This window comes from Rhincodon typus, chromosome 40 (assembly GCF_021869965.1).
Source record: "Rhincodon typus isolate 14 chromosome 40, sRhiTyp1.1, whole genome shotgun sequence".
Classification (NCBI taxonomy): domain Eukaryota; kingdom Metazoa; phylum Chordata; class Chondrichthyes; order Orectolobiformes; family Rhincodontidae; genus Rhincodon; species Rhincodon typus.
Window position 1 is genome coordinate 7,124,118 of NC_063371.1, and position 19,422 is coordinate 7,143,539.

General features: G+C 40.3%; 1 protein-coding gene across 1 annotated transcript in view; it reads left to right on the forward strand.

Moving 5' to 3' along the window:
- aebp1b (AE binding protein 1b) overlaps window positions 1-19,422 on the forward strand; it is a 75,188-nt gene that overhangs the window by 48,425 nt on the left and 7,341 nt on the right. Inside the window, exons 11-18 of the mRNA XM_048618554.1 lie at window positions 3,973-4,121; window positions 6,854-6,938; window positions 8,437-8,581; window positions 13,967-14,049; window positions 14,332-14,455; window positions 16,148-16,344; window positions 16,713-16,892; window positions 18,185-18,551. Of these exons, the coding sequence (XP_048474511.1) occupies window positions 3,973-4,121; window positions 6,854-6,938; window positions 8,437-8,581; window positions 13,967-14,049; window positions 14,332-14,455; window positions 16,148-16,344; window positions 16,713-16,892; window positions 18,185-18,551 (1,330 nt within the window). The remainder of the gene's footprint in view (window positions 1-3,972; window positions 4,122-6,853; window positions 6,939-8,436; window positions 8,582-13,966; window positions 14,050-14,331; window positions 14,456-16,147; window positions 16,345-16,712; window positions 16,893-18,184; window positions 18,552-19,422) is intronic.

Genomic DNA, 19,422 nt, shown 5'->3' on the forward strand with positions numbered 1-19,422 from the left:
AGATTTGGGAGTTTATTTGTGTCTTCCTTTGTGAAGCCACAGCCAAAATATGTATTTAATTGATCTGCATGATAACGACCTGTTTCTGACTGTAAGTGACCTATGTTTGTCTTCATTCATATTTTTCTCTTCAGATACCAATAGAAGCTTTTACAATCAATTTGTATGTTCCCACAAGCTTGCTCACCTGTTCTATTTTCTCCCTCTTAGTTAATCCCTTTGTCCTCCTTTGCTGAAATGTAAAATGTTCCCAATCCCCAGATCCTTGGCTTATTTTGGCCAATTTGTATGCCTCTGCCTTAGATCTAACATTATCCCTAATTTCCCTTGTTAGCCATCTTTCATGTTTTAATTTTGTGCCAGATGGAAATGAATCATTGTTGCATTCCTCTATGCATTGTTTAAATGTTTGTCTTGACTACCAACTATGACCCCTGATTTCTCATTGCCAGCTCATGCCTCATGCCATCATAGTTTATTTTATTGTGATTCATGAACTTTGTCTCAGAATCAATCACGTCACTCTCCACCTTCAGGAAAATTTTATCAGCTTGTCTGAACTCTTCCCCAAAGGGCCTCGCGTAGCTAGACTGTCAGTTATTCCTCTCATTGCACAATACCCACTCTACCCTGACCTATTGTGCAATTGGTTCCTCAACAGATTGATCCAGAAAACCATGCCATACATATTCAGCAATTTCTTCTCTACAGTACCTTTACTGATTTGGTTTGTCCAATCTTTATGCAGATTAGAGTTGCCTACAATGACAGCTGTAGCTTTATTGCTTAGGTCACTAAATTGTTGTTTAATGCCTTCCCCAACATTACCACTGCAGTTTGGGGGTGTGTAAATATACATACTCCACAACTGCTCTCTGCCCCTTGGTTCTTCTAAGTTGCACCCATTCAGATTTCATTTCACTGGTCAATTGTTGGCAAAACCCACCTGGTTCACTAATGTCCTTTAGGGAAGGAAACTGCCATGCTTACCTGGTCTGGCCTATATGTGACTCCAGACCCACAGCAATGTGGGTGACTCTTAACTGCCCTCTGGGCAATTAGGGATGTGCAAAAAATGCTGGCCTAACCAGCAACACCCTCATCCCATTAATGATTAATTAAAAATGGAGCTAGCACCGTTCTTCGCTATTGTGTTAATTTCATCTATGACTAACACTGTTACCCCACATCCTTTTCCTCTTTGGATAATGAAATAATCTCAAAGGCACCAGATGAAATTCTCAAATCGCTGCACAACTTCTCCAACACGGCTCTGATGTCTGTCGGTACATTACTGAGTTATTGCTTCTGCTTCAACAGTATCACCTTCATAAACAGGCTCCTGAGGTTCATAATCTGCATGCAGCTAAGCAGATGTAGTAGTACCCTGCATTCTTCAATGTGACCACTATCCCTGTAGCCACCATCTGACCGTGCTCACTTGTGGTGCGTAAGTCACCAGCTGAAAACTAAACTTTCTTACTTCACAGTCTGACCAAAGTATGGGTATTTTAGCTGATGCATAGTCTGCAATGCACCCTCAGAATGAGTCATGTCCTCTGAGAAGTCTAAGAACTGAAATGTCAGTATCATGGTAAATTCAACAACATCATCATGTATATCTCAGGCCAAAATCCTCACTTTGCCTTTTCAGTTCTACTTCAACCCATCAGCCGTCCACAGCAACTTATACTGCTCTGTTATGCGAGAAGTCTGAAGGCCTTATGAGTGATTAAAGACATGAATTATTTCAAATGTCAAGATTGATTTTAAGTGATCAGGATGCGCATAATCATGTTTGATGATGACATTACATCAACATGAGCGAGTGTTATACGCTGTACAGCTGTCTTGCATTTAATTATGTCAGTAGGTAGCTAGAAGACCCTCATATCCTAACAAACAGGATAACGAGACTCCGTGGACCTCCAGCACACTTTCTCTGCAGCTTTCAATTGAGAAATGGCTGAGAGATTACCACCAACTCTCCTCCTTTTTCCTGGTGGGCTTTCCTATTTCTTACGCATAAAAGAAGCAGGTTGGGGAATTTGTTCAAATAATAAAGAAGTAACCAACAAATAAGTGTGATGGCATTTGTTGAATGGACGAATGTAGGGCATTTATTGAGGTTATAAGGTGACGTGGAAGAGGTAATGACAGTATATAAAAGGTAGTGTGTGCATAGTTGGTGGACAGACAGATGGAAATTTGAGCAAATGCAGAGATGGAGAAAAACAGATGCCTTTGCAGTCAAGTGCTCAACTTTACTGCCCTGCTGAGCTCCTTAAACTGCTTTTGGCATTGAATCCATGAGTACAGTACTCCAGTCTTGGTATTCTGCTTCCTCTGGTTCTGTTTGGCATTAGCAGGCTTCTTCCTCCTATCAGAAGGAAACTGTACCTCCCTGCTGGCCCTTTCCAGGCCCCAGCAATCATTATCAGTTTTCTCACCCACTACAGGACAAATCACTCCCAGTACATTGGGTACTTAAATCCAATCCAATTTCACGAAGGTATTCGAGCAATAACTGAGATGTCTCAATACTTTTTTTCTAATGTACTTGAACACACAACAAAATCAATTTTATGGTAAAGTAAGGAAAGTTACAGAAACAGTACAGCAAAGATTTTTCTCCAAGGGTTGGATTCAAGGCTACTTATATTAAATTTGCCCAAATATATTCAACACTGAGTTGGACAGATTTTTGATTGGCATGGGATTCAAAGGTAATGCATGCATGCAGAGGTTGAGGATAGGCAAGAGACTGGATTTCAGGTCACAATTGGATCAACCATGAATATACTGACTGGTGGAGCAGGCTGGAAGGGCTGAATGGCCTACTCCTGCTCCTATTTCTTACACATATGTTAAGTATGTTGGTGACTTGGTTTAAATAATAATTGATTGATCCTCCACAAAGACATAACTTGAGGCAAAATATACAGTAACAAGGCTGGAAAATCTGATATCTTCATTTTCAAGCTAGCTTGATGCATGTCAAGAGCAAAACACTTCTCACGATGAACTAAATAAAAGCACATGAATTTTGTTCCAAGTTGCTATCGTGAGCAACATGAATAGAAACCTTGTTTGTACTGATGGCCACAGAAGAACTGAACTCTCATTTTTCCTGTCAATTCTCGATCAGTTAAGAAGTGACAAAATGGGACAGAACAAACAGAGTTTGCTGTTCCAACCATGACATCCTAGATGTGAAGTATCCATCTGACCCATTATGTCCACTATTACATTAACCCATTACACATAAAGCACGGTGGAAGTGATTGCACAACCTTACTGAAACGGTTCAAAGAATGACATTCTTTTCCCAGATTCATTACCACCCTTATAGACTGTGCTCTACAGAATATCAGAACTATCTCAATGATTTTTGTGGTGCAAATTATGAATCAGATGATTATTCTCTGGGTTTTCAAGAGCAAACTGACCTTTTGTGGGCAGGCTGAATACTTGGGAAAGTAATGTATCCTAAAAAGAAGAAATCTCATGAACAGCTTTTGACTTTAGCAAATACTTGCTACTGGTGTCTAGCAGAAGTTTAACTTAGCGAATTCTACACTCTGCATCATTTGAGGATAAGTGAGAAAATTCTATCTGAGAAGCCATTTTTGGAAAGCTGTTTGAAAAATGTCTCGTGGTCTCCATGACTAGAAACATGGAATTCAAAGGAAGCAGAAGAAATGTCCAGTATCTGAATTAACCTCACAAAGAAGACACTGCTACTTCTTTATTCCCCATTATAAATTTCCCTGTCTTCTGCCTCGAATAAGCCATTCTTATTTTCAACATTTCTTCCCATTTATGTGCCTATAGAGACAGTTGCAATGTGATTTGTGTTTGCCGTGACAATCTGTTCACATTCTCTTTTTCCTTCATCAAATTCTTCATCCTTTTTTGCTGAAGTGTAAAATCCTCCTCATTCTCCATGAAATTGTTTCTTCTGTTTCCCAGGCAGGTGAGGAGGATGAAGATGAAGAGGATTATTTTGATGGGGCATGGTGTCCTCAAACAGAGGACCAGTCACAATGGATTGAAGTGGATGCCAGAAAATTGATTGAATTCAGTGGAGTGATCACCCAAGGCCGGGATTCACTGCTGCAGTATGTCAATAAACTATTCCTATTTTTTAATGGCTAGATTTATTGCCTCATTGTTTCTCTTTCATCGTGAATGAATGTTACATTTTTGCTTGGGTGAAACAAAATGTTTCTGGGTCTGAGATGTGAAATTATTATAGGAACTTGTTCTCTAAATTACTGAAGTACTGGTAAGAAAATTGCTGGTACATAGTTATGGTGAAAACCGAAATCTTGAGAGACTGTTAACCTGGAAAGTTCCCTAACTTTGTAAAGAGGTGATATGAAGGAAATAAGCAGGAGTTATAAAGATATTTGGGATCACATTCCTTACGAACAGAATCAGAAAACTCTCCACAGAGAAGGAAAGATGCAGTAGAGACTGTGCTACCATCTTGTGCAGTCTTTCTCCCATTTAAATGATATTCACCGAGGCTATTCTTTCTGCCAAAGTGCATAACATCACATTTTCCCAAATTGGCTAAGGTAACATCACCCCAGTTCCAGAAGATCATCAGGCTGCTCTCTTATCAAACGGTGACAACTGATGGTGATTTAATCTGAGGGTCACTACACCTTAGCCGAGGGGAGAGATTGAGAAGGAAAGTCCTTCTCTAAGAAGAAATTACTGAGGTAACCTCAGCTGGTGTGAGAATTGAACCCATGGTGTTGTCATTACTCCACTTTGCAAACCAACCATTCAACTAATTAAGCAAACCAACTCCTCGCTGCTGGAATTACATTCCATCCAACAAGTTTTTGTTCATTCACTTACCCTGTCTATCTTCCTCTGCAGCCTCTTTACATCATCCTTACGACTTGCCCTCCCACCCATTTTTAAATCATCTGCAAACTTGGTGATAGCCATTTGCTTCTGTTATCCAAGGTTTTAATATACTGTAAATAACTATCAGCCCAGCACTGATCCCAGTGGACTTCCACTAGGTACAGGTTATCATCCTGAAAAATGCCCCACTTTACAACAGCTCTCTGTCTTCTGTTTGTCAACCACGCTTCTATCCATGTTTTCAATAGAGGTAACACAGTAGAGATAACACAACTCGAAATGTCAACTTTCTTGCTGCTCTGATGCTGCCTGGCCTGCTGTGTTCCTCCAGCTCCATACTGTGTTATCTCTGACTCTAGCATCTGCAGTTCTTAATATCTCATCTATCCATGTTAACCCACTACTCTGAAGACCATGGGCTCTTTGCTTTGATTTATTATTATCACATGTACCATGGTACAGTGAAAAGTACTGTTTTGTGCGCTTTTAAGATAAATCATTACTTAAGTACATCAGAGGAGAATCAAACAAAATTCAAAATATAGTTTTGCTCCAGAGAAGGTGCAGAGAAAGATCAACTCTAATATATGAGAGGTCCATTCATAAGTCTGACAACAATGGGGAAGAAGCTGTTCTTGAATTTATTCGTATGTGTTTTAACACTTGTATCTTCTGCCCAATGGAAGCTGGAAGAAGTATAACCAGGGTGGGAGGTTGCATCCTCCAGTTTGCTTTCTGAAGTCGATGACTAGCTCCTTTGTTTTTCTGACATTGAGGGAGAGATTGTTGTCTATACATCATGCCACTCAGCTCTCTCTTTCCTGTACTCGGTCTCATTGTTCTTTGAGATCGGACCTGCTACTGTGGTGTCATCAGCAAATTTGTAAATGGAGTTCAAACTGAATTTGGCCATGCTCAAGAGTGTAACAAGTGTATAGTAATCTTATCTTATTCAGTAACCCAATGTGTGGTACTTTACCAAATACCCTTGGGGAATCAAAATATCTAACATATACCATATGATACCCATTTAACAAACCTGCTTGTTACCCCCTCAAAGAACTATAATAAACTTGTCAGAAAGGAGATCTCCTTCACGAAGCCATGCTGACTTTGCTGCTTTATTAGAGTATATTTCTAACTGCTCTGCTATTACATCTTTTATCTTTCCCATTGACAGATGTTCAGCTAATTGGCCTGTAGGATATCAGATTTTTTCTGTCTCCTATCTGTTGAGTAAATGTGTTACAGTGGTAGTTTTCCAATTCTCTGCAACTTGCCCAGAATATAAGGACTCTTGGAAGATTATTTCCAGAGTATCCACTGTCTATGTCAAATGCTCCCCAGTTGAAGAGCTTCTTGATGCTTGTCTAAAAATGCTGCCACAAAAATGCTTTGACATTGAACAAATATTTCTTTTTTCACCTGCAGCTTCCAGTCTGATTTTTGCCTCAATGTAATTATTCTTGACACTTTCTACTACTTTATGAATCTCATCAAAACAATTACTGTTAAGACTCTCCAATTTTCTGTTGTTGGTAAACTGTAAATATGTACATCTGCTTGTCAAAGATACTCTTTCCCTTTGTGAATTCCCAAAGCAAAATTCATCAGAATATCTCCTGAACTACTTCCTTCACCAGGACATCAATGTTTTCATTCTTTAGTTTCTCTCTCCTTGCAATGTTCAGCCTTCTAAAATCCTAACTCTAAAATTCTCGATTCCTCATTAACTGATATTCCTTTCAGCTGTATTATTTCTTGTGGTTTTGACCTTTCCTAAACATCCTATTTTATGGATTTAACAGGTGTAACCTGACCTGACATTGTTATCTGACTGTTTTTCACAAGTACCTCATAGTTAAATCACAACTGAACCAAATTCAGGTTATCACTCACAATAAAGAATTGAAAGCCAGTGATCACTAAAACCTCTTTGGAACTAACTGAAACTCTTTTTTTTTGACAGCAATGACTGGGTGAGTTCATTTTACGTGCAGTTCAGCAACGACAGCCGTACATGGATGACATACACAGATGGATATTATGATTGGGTATGTGTCTCAAGAACTCAAAACATGTGACTTGGCAGTCTTACGACACACTGAGAACAAAATACTAAGAGAGAACTGAAAATGTATAACGTACCAACAGATGTGATTCGGCTCATAACCACAAACTGGTGGAAATAAGTGGATGCATACCACATGCAGTAACAGGTGTGATTTAATATGTATCAAGCACAGTGACTGGGCATCACTTGCTAACAGCTACTGGGAATCAATCATACCAGTAACAAGAAATGAATATATGTAAAGGATAGGTATCAGCTGTTGTCAGATTTTACAGGCCCACCCTGACTGAAGGTGTTTCTGGAAGTTACAAAGTGCTATATGTTACATATTATGTATCACAAATAAATACTAATGACTAGCTATGTTTAACATAAATGACAGATTCAATTGGTCAAGTCTACACGAGATAACAATTGAAACTGACTCACTGATGTGTCATTTGTTCATGGATTTTACATCCAGGTATTTTTTCTTTTCAATGTAACATATCCCACAACAAACAGCCCTTACAGGTGATAGCAGTTCATGTGGCTTTTAATAATGCAGAAAAAAAGTTTACAGAACTCTTTGATGACTCCAAAAAATATGGAACAAAACTAAATGGGGTCAGAAAAACTCCAGGTTTAATCTGCAATCTGGGCTGAGTTGGCTAATCTCAACCTGGGTGAGAAATTTAGAATAGACAGGATCAGGCTTGACAGTACTGTTGTCACATATCATATAGTCCCACAAGTGAAACACAGCTCTTGTATGAGATTTCAAATGGAAATATTTGATCCTGGGACCTACAAAGTTTCTGATCAGAGTATTCTGTGCTCCAGAATATCAGGCTGGGCCATTTAATATGCACGTTAATCTTTGTGAACACATTCCAGAACTAATACAGAAATTTTGATAGATCCTGAATGATGCAGGGAGGTTTTTTTGTGTTCACCTGTAGGATGTGGACATTGCTGGCATTTATTGTCTGACCCTAGTTACCCATGAGGAGGTTGTGGTGAGCTGGCTTCTTGAACTGCTGCTGTCCATGTGCTGCACATAAACCAACAATACCATGAGGGTGGAAATTCCAGGATTATGACCCAGCAATGTTGAAGGAATGGTGTTATATTTCCAAGTCAGGGTGGTGAGTGGCATGGAGAAGAACTTGCAGGTGGTGGTGATCCCACATATCTGCTGTCCTTATCCTTCTAGATATAGTGGTCGTGAGTTTGGAAGGTGCTTTCTGACAATCTTTGGTGAATTTCTGCAATGCTTCTTGTTAATTAGCTGTGGAGGGAATGAATGTTTGTGGATGTGGTGCCAATCAAGTGCTTTTTCCTGGATGATGTCAGGCCTCTTGAGTGCTATTGGAGCTGCACTCATCCAGACATGTTTTTGTGTAAAGGATATTTCCATACGAATTATCAGATAATTTACAATACAACAGAGATGGTTGTTAAAGAGGTCATTAAGTGATATCTTTCCATTTCTATAGCTATTTTATGGGAATGTGGATACTGACACTCCAGTTCTGAATGAATTCCCAGAAACTGTTGTTGCTCGCTACATCCGAATTAATCCACAAACCTGGAATGGAAGTCTGTGCATGAGAATGGAGGTACTTGGGTGTCCAGTGTCAGGTAATAACTTTTCGTAGGCAAAGGCAATATCATGTGTCTACTATAGCATTTAGATTCGTGTGATGCATATTTGTGTTATTCGTATGTCTTAGTCTTTACTGTCTGTACTATATATTAAACAGAATATAGAAGAAAATGTTTATCGCGTACTGTCTTCAAGACAGCTGATATATGGTTGCTGAGCCGATTGCTTTCTCAATTCCTTCATGCATCCTTCTAGCATCAGTGGATTTAGCAGCAGACTACATGCTGCTGGTAGAGTTTCAACCAGTACTGACTGATGCAATGCTGAGCAGTCTGTGAGACTTGAAGATTGTAGCTGTGTGAGCATTTTGATTTTATTGTCTAGGAACTGGCTTTTGAGTTCATGAGAAATCTCCTATTCGTTACAGTAACTGGCTCCATTTCACTTCAAGCAGCTTCAAACTGTCATCATTACTCTGACTTTACTGCATGTACACATTAAGTGCAGAGTGAGAGATGGTTGCACAGATGATCCCACTTTTGATGCCACACTCTGGCCTTGGACATTGTTGTCTGAAAGTATCATAATGAGGATCTTGAGGAACTCCTGGGTACAGCCTCTTAAAGCAAAGGTAGGAACCATCAGAAGTACAGAAGCAAAGCAAGGACAACACATGCAAGTCAAGGAAAGAAGGTTGAACAGCTTACAATTCAGCTGCTTCACTGGAATAGTGTGATCTGCTGGCAATGACAGAAAGCTGAATTTGGATGTCCAGCAAATTTGCCCTCTTGATCAGCAGCGACTCTGTTGGATCACTCATGTGAGGCAAAAAAGATGATGGCCACCATCTTGAAGAGCCTATTGGCACAAGACCAAATGATTATCCACATCCACAATACTGGGATATCCAAGGGAAGCCTCAAATTAACGGAGATCCAAGTTGATGCATGGGAAGTTAAACTGACTAGACAACCTGCAGACAAGCAGTCAAGAAGTGAGAAGCAGAGGACAAAAGCAATGAACAGATGGCAGCAAAGGAAGCCAGCTGGAAGGAATAAAATTCTGTCAACATCAGGGCAGATTTACCATCTGTAAGGAAGAGACTGCCATTCACAAATTGGCATCTAGTCACAACAAAATTGTTCAATCCACAAATGACACACAGCCTGGGCACAGTCCATTATTTCTCGAAATAGCTGGATGCCCAAGTTCAGTCACTATCCTGTAAAATGATAAATGTGTCAATGTTAATTCTGTACACTGTACTGTCACCTAGAATTACTGGTGTCAGCAGTTATTAATTTACAGTCCATTGGAGTTTTAAATACAAGAATCTGGCAAGTGCACATTTATTTTCAAAATAAGATTTTATCTTTCAAACAGTTCCAACCCAGTGACTGCACTGCCAGTTTCAAATCTCCAAATTATCTGTCTTCATTTCCGGGTAAAGACCTTCTTCCTTCTGTTGATCGGGTGTGTTGCAGTGTGCAGCGGTCCTTTTGAACAAGGTCCTAATGCAGCTCCTCTTGCATGAGTTGGGGTGATTGCTGTGATAGTTTAAGATCTAGTTTAAGTACAGCGGATACCCGGTGTGGCTTCCTCTACATCGGGGAAACCAAGCGGAGACTCGGGGACCGCTTTGCAGAACACCTACGCTCGGTTCGCAACAAACAACTGCACCTCCCAGTCGCGAACCATTTCAACTCCCCTTCCCATTCCTCAGACGACATGTCCATCCTGGGCCTCCTGCAGTGCCACAACGATGCCACCCGAAGGTTGCAGGAACAGCAACTCATATTCCGCTTGGGAACCCTGCAGCCCAATGGTATCAATGTGGATTTCACAAGTTTCAAAATCTCCCCTCCCCCCACCGCATCCCAAAACCAGTCCAACTCGTCCCTGCCTCCCTAACCTGTTCTTCCTCCCACCTATCCCCTCCTCCCACCCCAAGCCGCACCTCCATCTCCTACCGACCAACCTCATCCCGCCCCCTTGACCTGTCCGTCCTCCCTGGACTGACCTATCCCCTTCCTAACTCCCTACCTACACTCACCTTTCCTGGCCCCATCCCCGCCTCTTCGACCTGTTTGTTTCCTCTCCACCTATCCTCTCCTCTATCCCTCTTCTATCCGCCTCCCACTCTCTCCCTATTTATTTCAAAACCCCCTTCCCCTCCCCCTTTTCTGATGAAGGGTCTAGGCCCGAAACGTCAGCCTCTCTGCTCCTATGATGCTGCTTGGTCTGCTGTGTTCATCCAGCCCTGCACCTTGTTGTCTCGGATTCTCCAGCATCTGCAGTTCCTACTATCTCTGATGAGATTTCCTGGCAGTACTAGATAGCACTAAGAAACAACGGACTCAACGAAGAAATACAACGAATGATCAGACCATTGTGTTCTCCTTGTCAGTAGGGGTACAAACGAACACACTTAACAAAGAGGAAAAGGATGCCCTGAAGAACCTCAAAAGGGACAAAAACATCATCATTGTTCCCGCTAATAAAGGCAGAATGACTGTGGTCATAAACAAAACGGACTACAAAAGCCGAAGAACTATTTGCAGATACACAAACGTACCAACAGAGGGAGTGGGACCCCACACCTAACAAACAGAATAACCAATACACTACGGAACCTGCACAAAACAGGACAGATAACAAAAACAGAATTACAAAGGACAAAACCGGAAGTCAACAACACTCTAGGGTCCTACGGACTGCCCAAGATCCAAAAGCCTGATATACCCCTCAGACCAACTGTGGCTCTACTAGGAACCCCATCATACAAATTAGCAAAGGAACTACAACAAAAGCTTAAACGTCCAATCAGTAATTCAAGACACTCTATACAATCAACACAAGAATTCCTGGACAACATCAAGAACACTAAAATAAAAAGAAGTGCTGATCTCCTTCGATGTAACAGCATTGTTTACATCAATCGTCAGAAACCTAGTCAAAGAAACCAAACACAACAGATGGCAAAACAAGCAACTGACCAACATACACTGCATATTCAAACTACTGGACTTAGGCTAACAACACACATTTACATTCAACAGCAAGATATATAAGCAGATTAACGGGACTCCCATGGGCTCACCCATCTCTGGACTGATAGCTGAGGCGGTCATGCAAAGACTGGAATAACAACCCTCTTAGAGATCCAAGCCAAGCTCTGTATCAGATAAGTGGTCGACACTTTTATAATTATGAAAAGAACAGAAATTGAGAACACCCACCGACGCATCAACACTATACTGACAGGGATCATATTTACTAGAGAAGAGGAAAACAACATCAAACTCCCATGCCTGGACGTGATGGTGGAAAGAAAAGAGAATGGTGACTTCAATACAAAAGTGCACAGGAAATCCACACATACTGACCAGGTCTTAAACTATCACAACAATCATCCCAACTCACACAAGAGGAGCTGAATTAGGACCCGGTTCAAAAGGGCCACTACACAATGCAAGACACCCAATCTGCAGAAGGAGGAAGAACACCGCTAGAAGGTCTTTGCCAGGAATGGATACCCCCTCAGCTTCATCCACAGATGTCTAGCCAAAAGACAACTCAACTAGGACACACCAAAAACCAAAACAATAACCACTATACCATATATAAAAAACACTTCAGAACTGACAGCCAGACTACTCAGACTGCTAGGAATCATGACAGCACACAAACCAGCAGCCACACTAAGACAGCAACTGGCTAGAGTTAAAGACCCAAGAAATACCATGGACAGAACCAATGTGGTAAACAAGATACCATGCAGAGACTGCACAAAACGCCATTTGGGACAAACAGGCAGACAACAAGCAACCCGCATCCACGAACACCAGCTGGCAACTAAACGACACGACAACATGTCCATGGTTTCAATCCACACAGACGAGAAAAACCACACACTGGGACAACACTACTATTATTGGACAAGACAAACAGAGGACAGCCAGGGAATTCTTGGAGGCTTGGCATTCAATCAGTGGACTCCATCAACAAACACATTGAATTAGACCCGATATACCGACCATGACAACGCATAGCCAGAACCGGCACCACCCGGAAGCAGCAAAAACCACACGATATAAATTCCAACTGGCACAAGGCAACAGCGCTTCACAGGAGGCTCCACAGCACTGAAGATGTCACCAAGTAAGGGGATGAAACGTCTGCTATCAAACCTCCCAGCTCGGCAAACACATCAACATCTACAACCAGCACCCGAGCTACAAATCTTCACTCAAACCCTGAATTTTCCTTCTTCCAAGCTAAACGTCTGTGAGCATTGTGGTTAGCTTCTTGTAATTAAAATACTGTTTTCCCCAGGCTCAACCTGCTTTCTCTTGGCTTTATGCCATAACCTCCACAGTTTGTCTTTCGAACTTGATCTTTCTGCTGGTCACTTTGTGGATACTTGTTTCTTTTCTCCATATTGTTGTGCTTGAATGGTTGAAACTGTTTTTCAAAATAATGCAGAGTTGTGGGCTGCTCTCCTTGCTGTAGACAAACTGTTCTGTTCTCCCATGGATGTGATGTAGCAGTTGATTTATAAGCTCAGAGATTCTGTTAGTTTACGACTTATTTGAGGGTCAGATTCTCTTCCCTCATCAACCATGCTATCGTAGCAGCATCTTGAAAACGTAAGATGATGCTAATCTTGAGATACTTTAGATGCCTGATTTCACACGATTCTGCAAGCTGTATTAATGCAGTCACATGTCTATCAATAGGCTCTTTTACAACTTGAGCTCTAATGTTGAACACATACTGTTTATATGCTACATTCAATGTAGGTTCAAAGCATGATTTCAAGTTTTCCAACATTTCTACCATCATTTTTTCTGTTCTTCAGACAGACGGAAGATGAAATACACTTTATTGCTTTCATTTATACACTTTCATTTCAACTGGCATCGAGACGAAAATTTGTCATTGTTGCATCTTACTCAGAGCTTTCAGCTTGGGCTGTCTTCTTTGTTCCTTTTCTGCAGCTTGCAACAACTTTCAACAGCTGTGAACATTCATGTGTTCTTTCGTAGTGCTGCTTGTGTACAGTTCATCAGGGCTCAATGTCAGCTCCATTCTGACACCAGGTTGTGAGCTTCCAGGACAAGAGTCTTGTTTGCACCGTGTTCTCAGTCAACAGTTTGTTAGACAGCTGCTTGCAGTAAGTGTCTCATGGCAGAGATCACATGACTACAGCAAGCCAGCAAGCATATCAGTCCAATTTCCATCTGGTGTTAATTTTCCATCGACAACCTACATTAGAAATGTGCCAACCAACAAAACAATATTTCTCCATTTTGCCTCTCAGTATCTTTTCCGAATGTTGTAAATCGGGTTTGGTTGTACAAATTGCAGCTATCACCACAAAACTAAAAGCTATAAAAGTTGCTATGCCTCTCTCACAGATTCCAATCAATATGAGCCCAATGAACTGAGTCCAGAAGAAGGTCTTGATTTCAGGCATCATAACTACAAGGACATGCGACAGGTATGGCCAAACCAATTTGTATCAACTCAAGGCATGTTACGTTATACTCTATAAAGTAGGAACTCAGCTGGAACAGTGAATTCTGGGACTCAAGTGAAGCATTTAAAAGAAACCATTCAACTTCTCACTTTTATGCATTTCCAGATAACTGTCCAATACTGAGCCAAAAGTTATGAATTTTTGTTCCATTCATTCATCCTGTGACTTTAGCATTGATCTCAGCTTTTAGTTCATATTTATTTAAATAAGTTAAAATAATTAACTCTTTAAATTGTCTCTTAGCTGATGAAGGTTGTGAATGAACAGTGCCCAAATATTACCAGGATTTATAACATTGGGAGAAGTTCCCAAGGACTGAAGATTTATGCCATGGAATTATCGGATAACCCAGGAGAGCATGAACCTGGTAATTTTCCTCAGTATACCTATTATAAGCACTCAAACCTAAATTAAGGCATTAAAATTATGATTTTTGTGTGTTGTTGGAACATTTTAGGATAAATTAATCATTGCTGGTGTCACAAGTGCCCTCAGCTAACAGTGACCAATGTCACAAATAGTAATTTACAGTTTCTTGGTTAAATTCAGCTCCCTGTTTGACAAGGATTTTTAAACGATTTCTTCCAACTGCTGGAACCAATCTCTAAAGAAATATTGAGGATATATTTCTGTTTTCCTTGAAAATTTGGCAACATCAATTGCTGGTTTTGTCAAGATCGGTGTTGACTGTGGACTTGACAACTCACCGTCAAGTTGGGTCGTAACACTGGGATTTGTTGGCTGCGTTTCTTAGCTCCTTAGTTTTGGTTTTGATTGTTTATTAATGGTTTAGCTTATCATTTCTTTCACCGGCATGTCTCCCACCTGCTTAATAAAAATATCTTAATTCTGCTTATCCTAGGAGAACTTGTGCTTCATTGCTTGGGTGCCTGATCTGCGTGAGAAAAGTTTATGTCATCTTTTTTTCCCCAAATCTATTTTTGCATTTCCCAAATGTGAGCAAAGCACCTTTAAAACTGTTTAATTTCTTGGGAAAAAACAAAGTGTCAGTCCCATGTTCTTTTCATGGTATTGACTCTGCTCTTTTTTAAGGGTCCTTTAGGAGGAAGTTGAAATAGGTGAAAAATGGACAAGGAACCAGTTACACTTTTTAGTGTGATGAATATCACACATAAAATTTCTCCAAATATTTACTGTTCAATTCACATACAAAGATGTAGCCATTTGGGAATAAAGCAGTAAATTATTCAAATGGAGAAATGTTGCAAAATACTACAAGCTAGAGGAATCTGAGTCTCATGGAACATAAATCACAAAAGGTTAGTATGCAGACACAGCAAGTGATTAGGAAAACAAAAATGGACCGTTATTTGGTGGAAGACAAAAGTAGGAAATTTTTGCTCCAGTTGTGCAGGGTGTTCATGAAACAAGATCTGGAAAACTGCATTCAGTCTTGGTCTCTTTACGTGAGAAAGGATATATTTGAATTAGAAGCATTTCAGAAGAAATCCACTCAATTGATTCTTAGGATGAATGGGTTATCCTGTGAAGAACAGTTGGGCAGATTTGGCCTGTTAACGTAAGCAGTTAGGAAAATGAGAGATGATCTCATTGAAAAGTGTAAGATCATCATAGGAATTGAGAGAGAGGATTTTCACCTGTAGAGAGACAAATACGAAAGGACAACATTTAAAAATAAAGGGTCTTTGAATCAAGGTGGACCAGAGGAGGATTTTTTTTCTCTGAGGATCATTGGTTTATGGAACTCTACTGCAATGCAGGTCAGTTCATAGAATATGTGTTAGGCTAAGTGAGGTAGATGTTTGATTATTGAAGGGAAATGGGTCAGACAGGAAAGTGGAGTTAGACGGCACAAACAGATCAGCCAAAATGATAGTAAACGACACAGCTGGCTTGAGGGGGCAAATTCTTTTGGAACTATCATCTGACAAATGTTGCCATCACAGTCGGAGGAAGGATGAAAAGAACTGCACGCAAATTGTTTTGGAAGAGTGAAATTACTTTGGCTTATTTCCGCGGAAATTATTAACACTGTATTAGTGCTCACACTTGATTGTGATAAATTAATGTTTTGCAGGGGAGCCTGAATTTCATTACACGGCTGGGATGCATGGGAATGAAGCATTAGGTCGGGAGTTACTACTGCTCCTAATGCAATTCCTGTGTAAGGAATACACCTACGGAAACCCCCGGATCACACGTATAATCGATAGCACAAGGATACACCTTGTACCCTCTCTCAATCCAGATGGTTACGAACTGGCTAATGAAATAGTGAGCAATCGATTGGAAATAAAGTCCAAGGGTTTTTAAACTGTTGACGGGTCCTCAAATGTAGAGCTGGCAATTGTACTATTGGGTATTAAACATGCAACATGAGGTCTGGTATGGTTTAAGTCAGATATTGTTGGATTTGCTAGTCAATGTGCAGCTTCAGAAAGGGGTGTAATGATATTTCCATGACTTCCTGGAGTAACATTAAAAATTAACATCAATTTATCGCTGTTTTTAATGAAATTGGATTGGTAGTAATCAAAACGGTGAATTAAAATTAGAAGAATTTGGTGCAAACCCAACAGTGATGGGTCTGTCAAGATTTAAAAAAAAACAGAAAATAATCAAGTTCTTTATTTACACCACAGGGATCAGAACTAAGCAGCTGGGCCCTCGGGTACTGGACAGAAGAAGGATATGATCTCAGTGACAATTTTCCAGATCTGACCTCAATGGTCTGGGGTGAAAAAGACCAAACAAGAGGTGCTCAAAAAGGCATCACTCACCACCTTCCTATACCAGAGGAATACCTATCAGAAGAAGGGGCGGTGAGCAAACAGCAGATATATGGCATCTATGTTGAAAGTGTTCAGGAGCTGATTTGTCTGAATCCTTTTTATTTAGTTGACATCTTAGATGAAAAAATGGGAAAAGAAATTTAAAAGCAGGTGGGTGGGCTCAGAAAACAATGGTTTGACCTGGCTGAACTCAGAGAGTGAAGGGAGACTTTAATACAAAAGACAAGTACTGCAGATACTTTATATCTATTTAAATCAACAGAAGTATTCAGCCAACATTAGACAACATTTGTAGGAAGGGAAACAGACTTAATGATTCACTTCCTCCCACTTGGCTTGCTTCACATCGACTCTAACCATAATACCAACTGCATATCTGTGTTTCCTTCCTCCTCAACTGGGATTCCCTCAATAGTATCTATTCCATTTGCCTTCTGGTCTCACCTTCCGCTCCCACCCAATACCACAAAAGGATTTCTGTTCCGTAAGAGGAACTGTCCTCACATACAGTCACCAACTTTGACACTAAAACATCTTCTGTTAATTAGTGCAATTTTCCCTTTCAGTACTGAATTCAACATGAAGTTCGGCAATTTCATTTTATGACCACTCCTTTGGCTCTTTTCCAATAACAGGTCTGCAACTGCCATTTATAGCCTACAGGACTTATCTTTTGTTTCTTTACAGGCCCATGATCACCTCCTTTTGTCTTGCCCGATTATCCCACTTGAAAATGCAAGAGGAAATTCCAAGCCAGACACTCAATCAGTCCAATACTCTCATCTCAACAATATCCTATCCTCTTTACAGCAGAACCTCCCAGCCACAAATTGGCCTGAGCGGTCACTCATGTACCCACCAGAACTCTGCAAAACACTTAACGGGATAGCCGTGGTCATTTTCACCTTAAAGGAAAATGATTCCTGTTGTAATTTAACAACTCCTGCCTTCAAGCCCCACTGCTTTACTTGCCTCTAAATTTTCTTAAATTCCATGTCATTTCTAATGTTATCAACTCCTGGGAAAATATCATCAACCTGAAACACAAACAATGTGTGTGCGTCAATCGCTGACCCTCCTCATGGATGCTGCCTGGCCTGTTGAGTATTTCCAGTATTTTCTGTTTATATCTGAGTAAATTTCAAGGTAATCTCAGAGAGTGACTGCGCTCAAATAATGATGTATGAAAAGACACCATCTTGAATTCTTGTGCGTAAACTGCCAAAACATATCTTAACTGTGGAACAATCATTTGATTTCACACTGCTAGAACATATGTTTTGGAATTGATCTTTTTCTTCTATTCTTTCGTTTTTGTTCAGGCTGCGATGGAAACACGTGCTGTTATAACGTGGTTAGAAAAAATCCCTTTTGTTCTTGGCGCCAATTTCCTTGGAGGGGAACAAGTGGTGACTTTCCCATACAACATGGGCAGACCTCAAGAGGAGGAGGAAGAGGAAGAGGAGATGAGGCGAAGGCCACAAAACATAGAGGATTATGAGGAGGATGAAGGCGAAAAGATACGTTACATGGAAACACCAGATGATGCAATATTCCAATGGCTGGCTATTTCTTATGCTTCCGCACATCTTACGATGACAGAAACATATCGAGGCAAATGTCACACTGATGATTTTACAAACGGTTTTGGAATCATTAATGGGGGCGCATGGCGTCCGTCTGTTGGCAGTAAGTATGAATGAAAGCACAATGCACCACACAGGAATATAATCCACAATATCAGAGGCAGAAGGGGGTTGTGGAATTCAAGCATGAATGAGGTGTTAGCTCTGGTCTTTGGACTGTGAAGATTCCTTTACCAGAGAATCAAGATGGTACACACTGAAGAAAGGAGAAGAATATGCAAACATGATTTAATTCATGTAAATTTGGTTGCAGTAACAGCAGAACAAGCACTTGAGTCTTTTCAAAACTTGCTCAATTGTTTCTTCCCAAGTATATAAGTGCTTGTAACAAAGATCACTGCTCTCGAAGCAGCACATAAAATGACTTGCAATCATATCCATATCACATCGCCTCCAGTAAGTTGCAATTCTTGCCAAAGATTAATTATCAAACACTATTAAACAGATCTCAAGTTGCTAAGTAATAACTACGAAGGACATATATAGTCAGGACTTGCACCGCTGTTTGAGCAGCTGTAATGTAAGTGGCATGAACAGGTTGCCTTCTGTTGAATGCCTCAGAGAGTAAAAAGCAGATGACTCCAGCAAAATAACGTGACTGAATTTTTTTTTTAAATGTAAAGATTATCTCTGAACAACTTCAGGTGGGGCCATATGGAATGGAAATCTCTTAGTTTCAACAAATAATCCAAAATTAAGTACGTTTAAAGATTTCCAAAATGAAGCGCTTTCTGAAATCTGCTGGTTATGTACAATTCTTTTCTGCAGAATTACGCATTTACTGTTTTACTTAGTTTGAAGCAGGTTACAACAAATGATCGGTGTTTATCCAGTTAGTTTATAAAGCTGAGAGGCCGTAACAATTTCCTAGGGAAAATGAAAATTTTGGCCTCACACTGTTGGAATGTTGACAT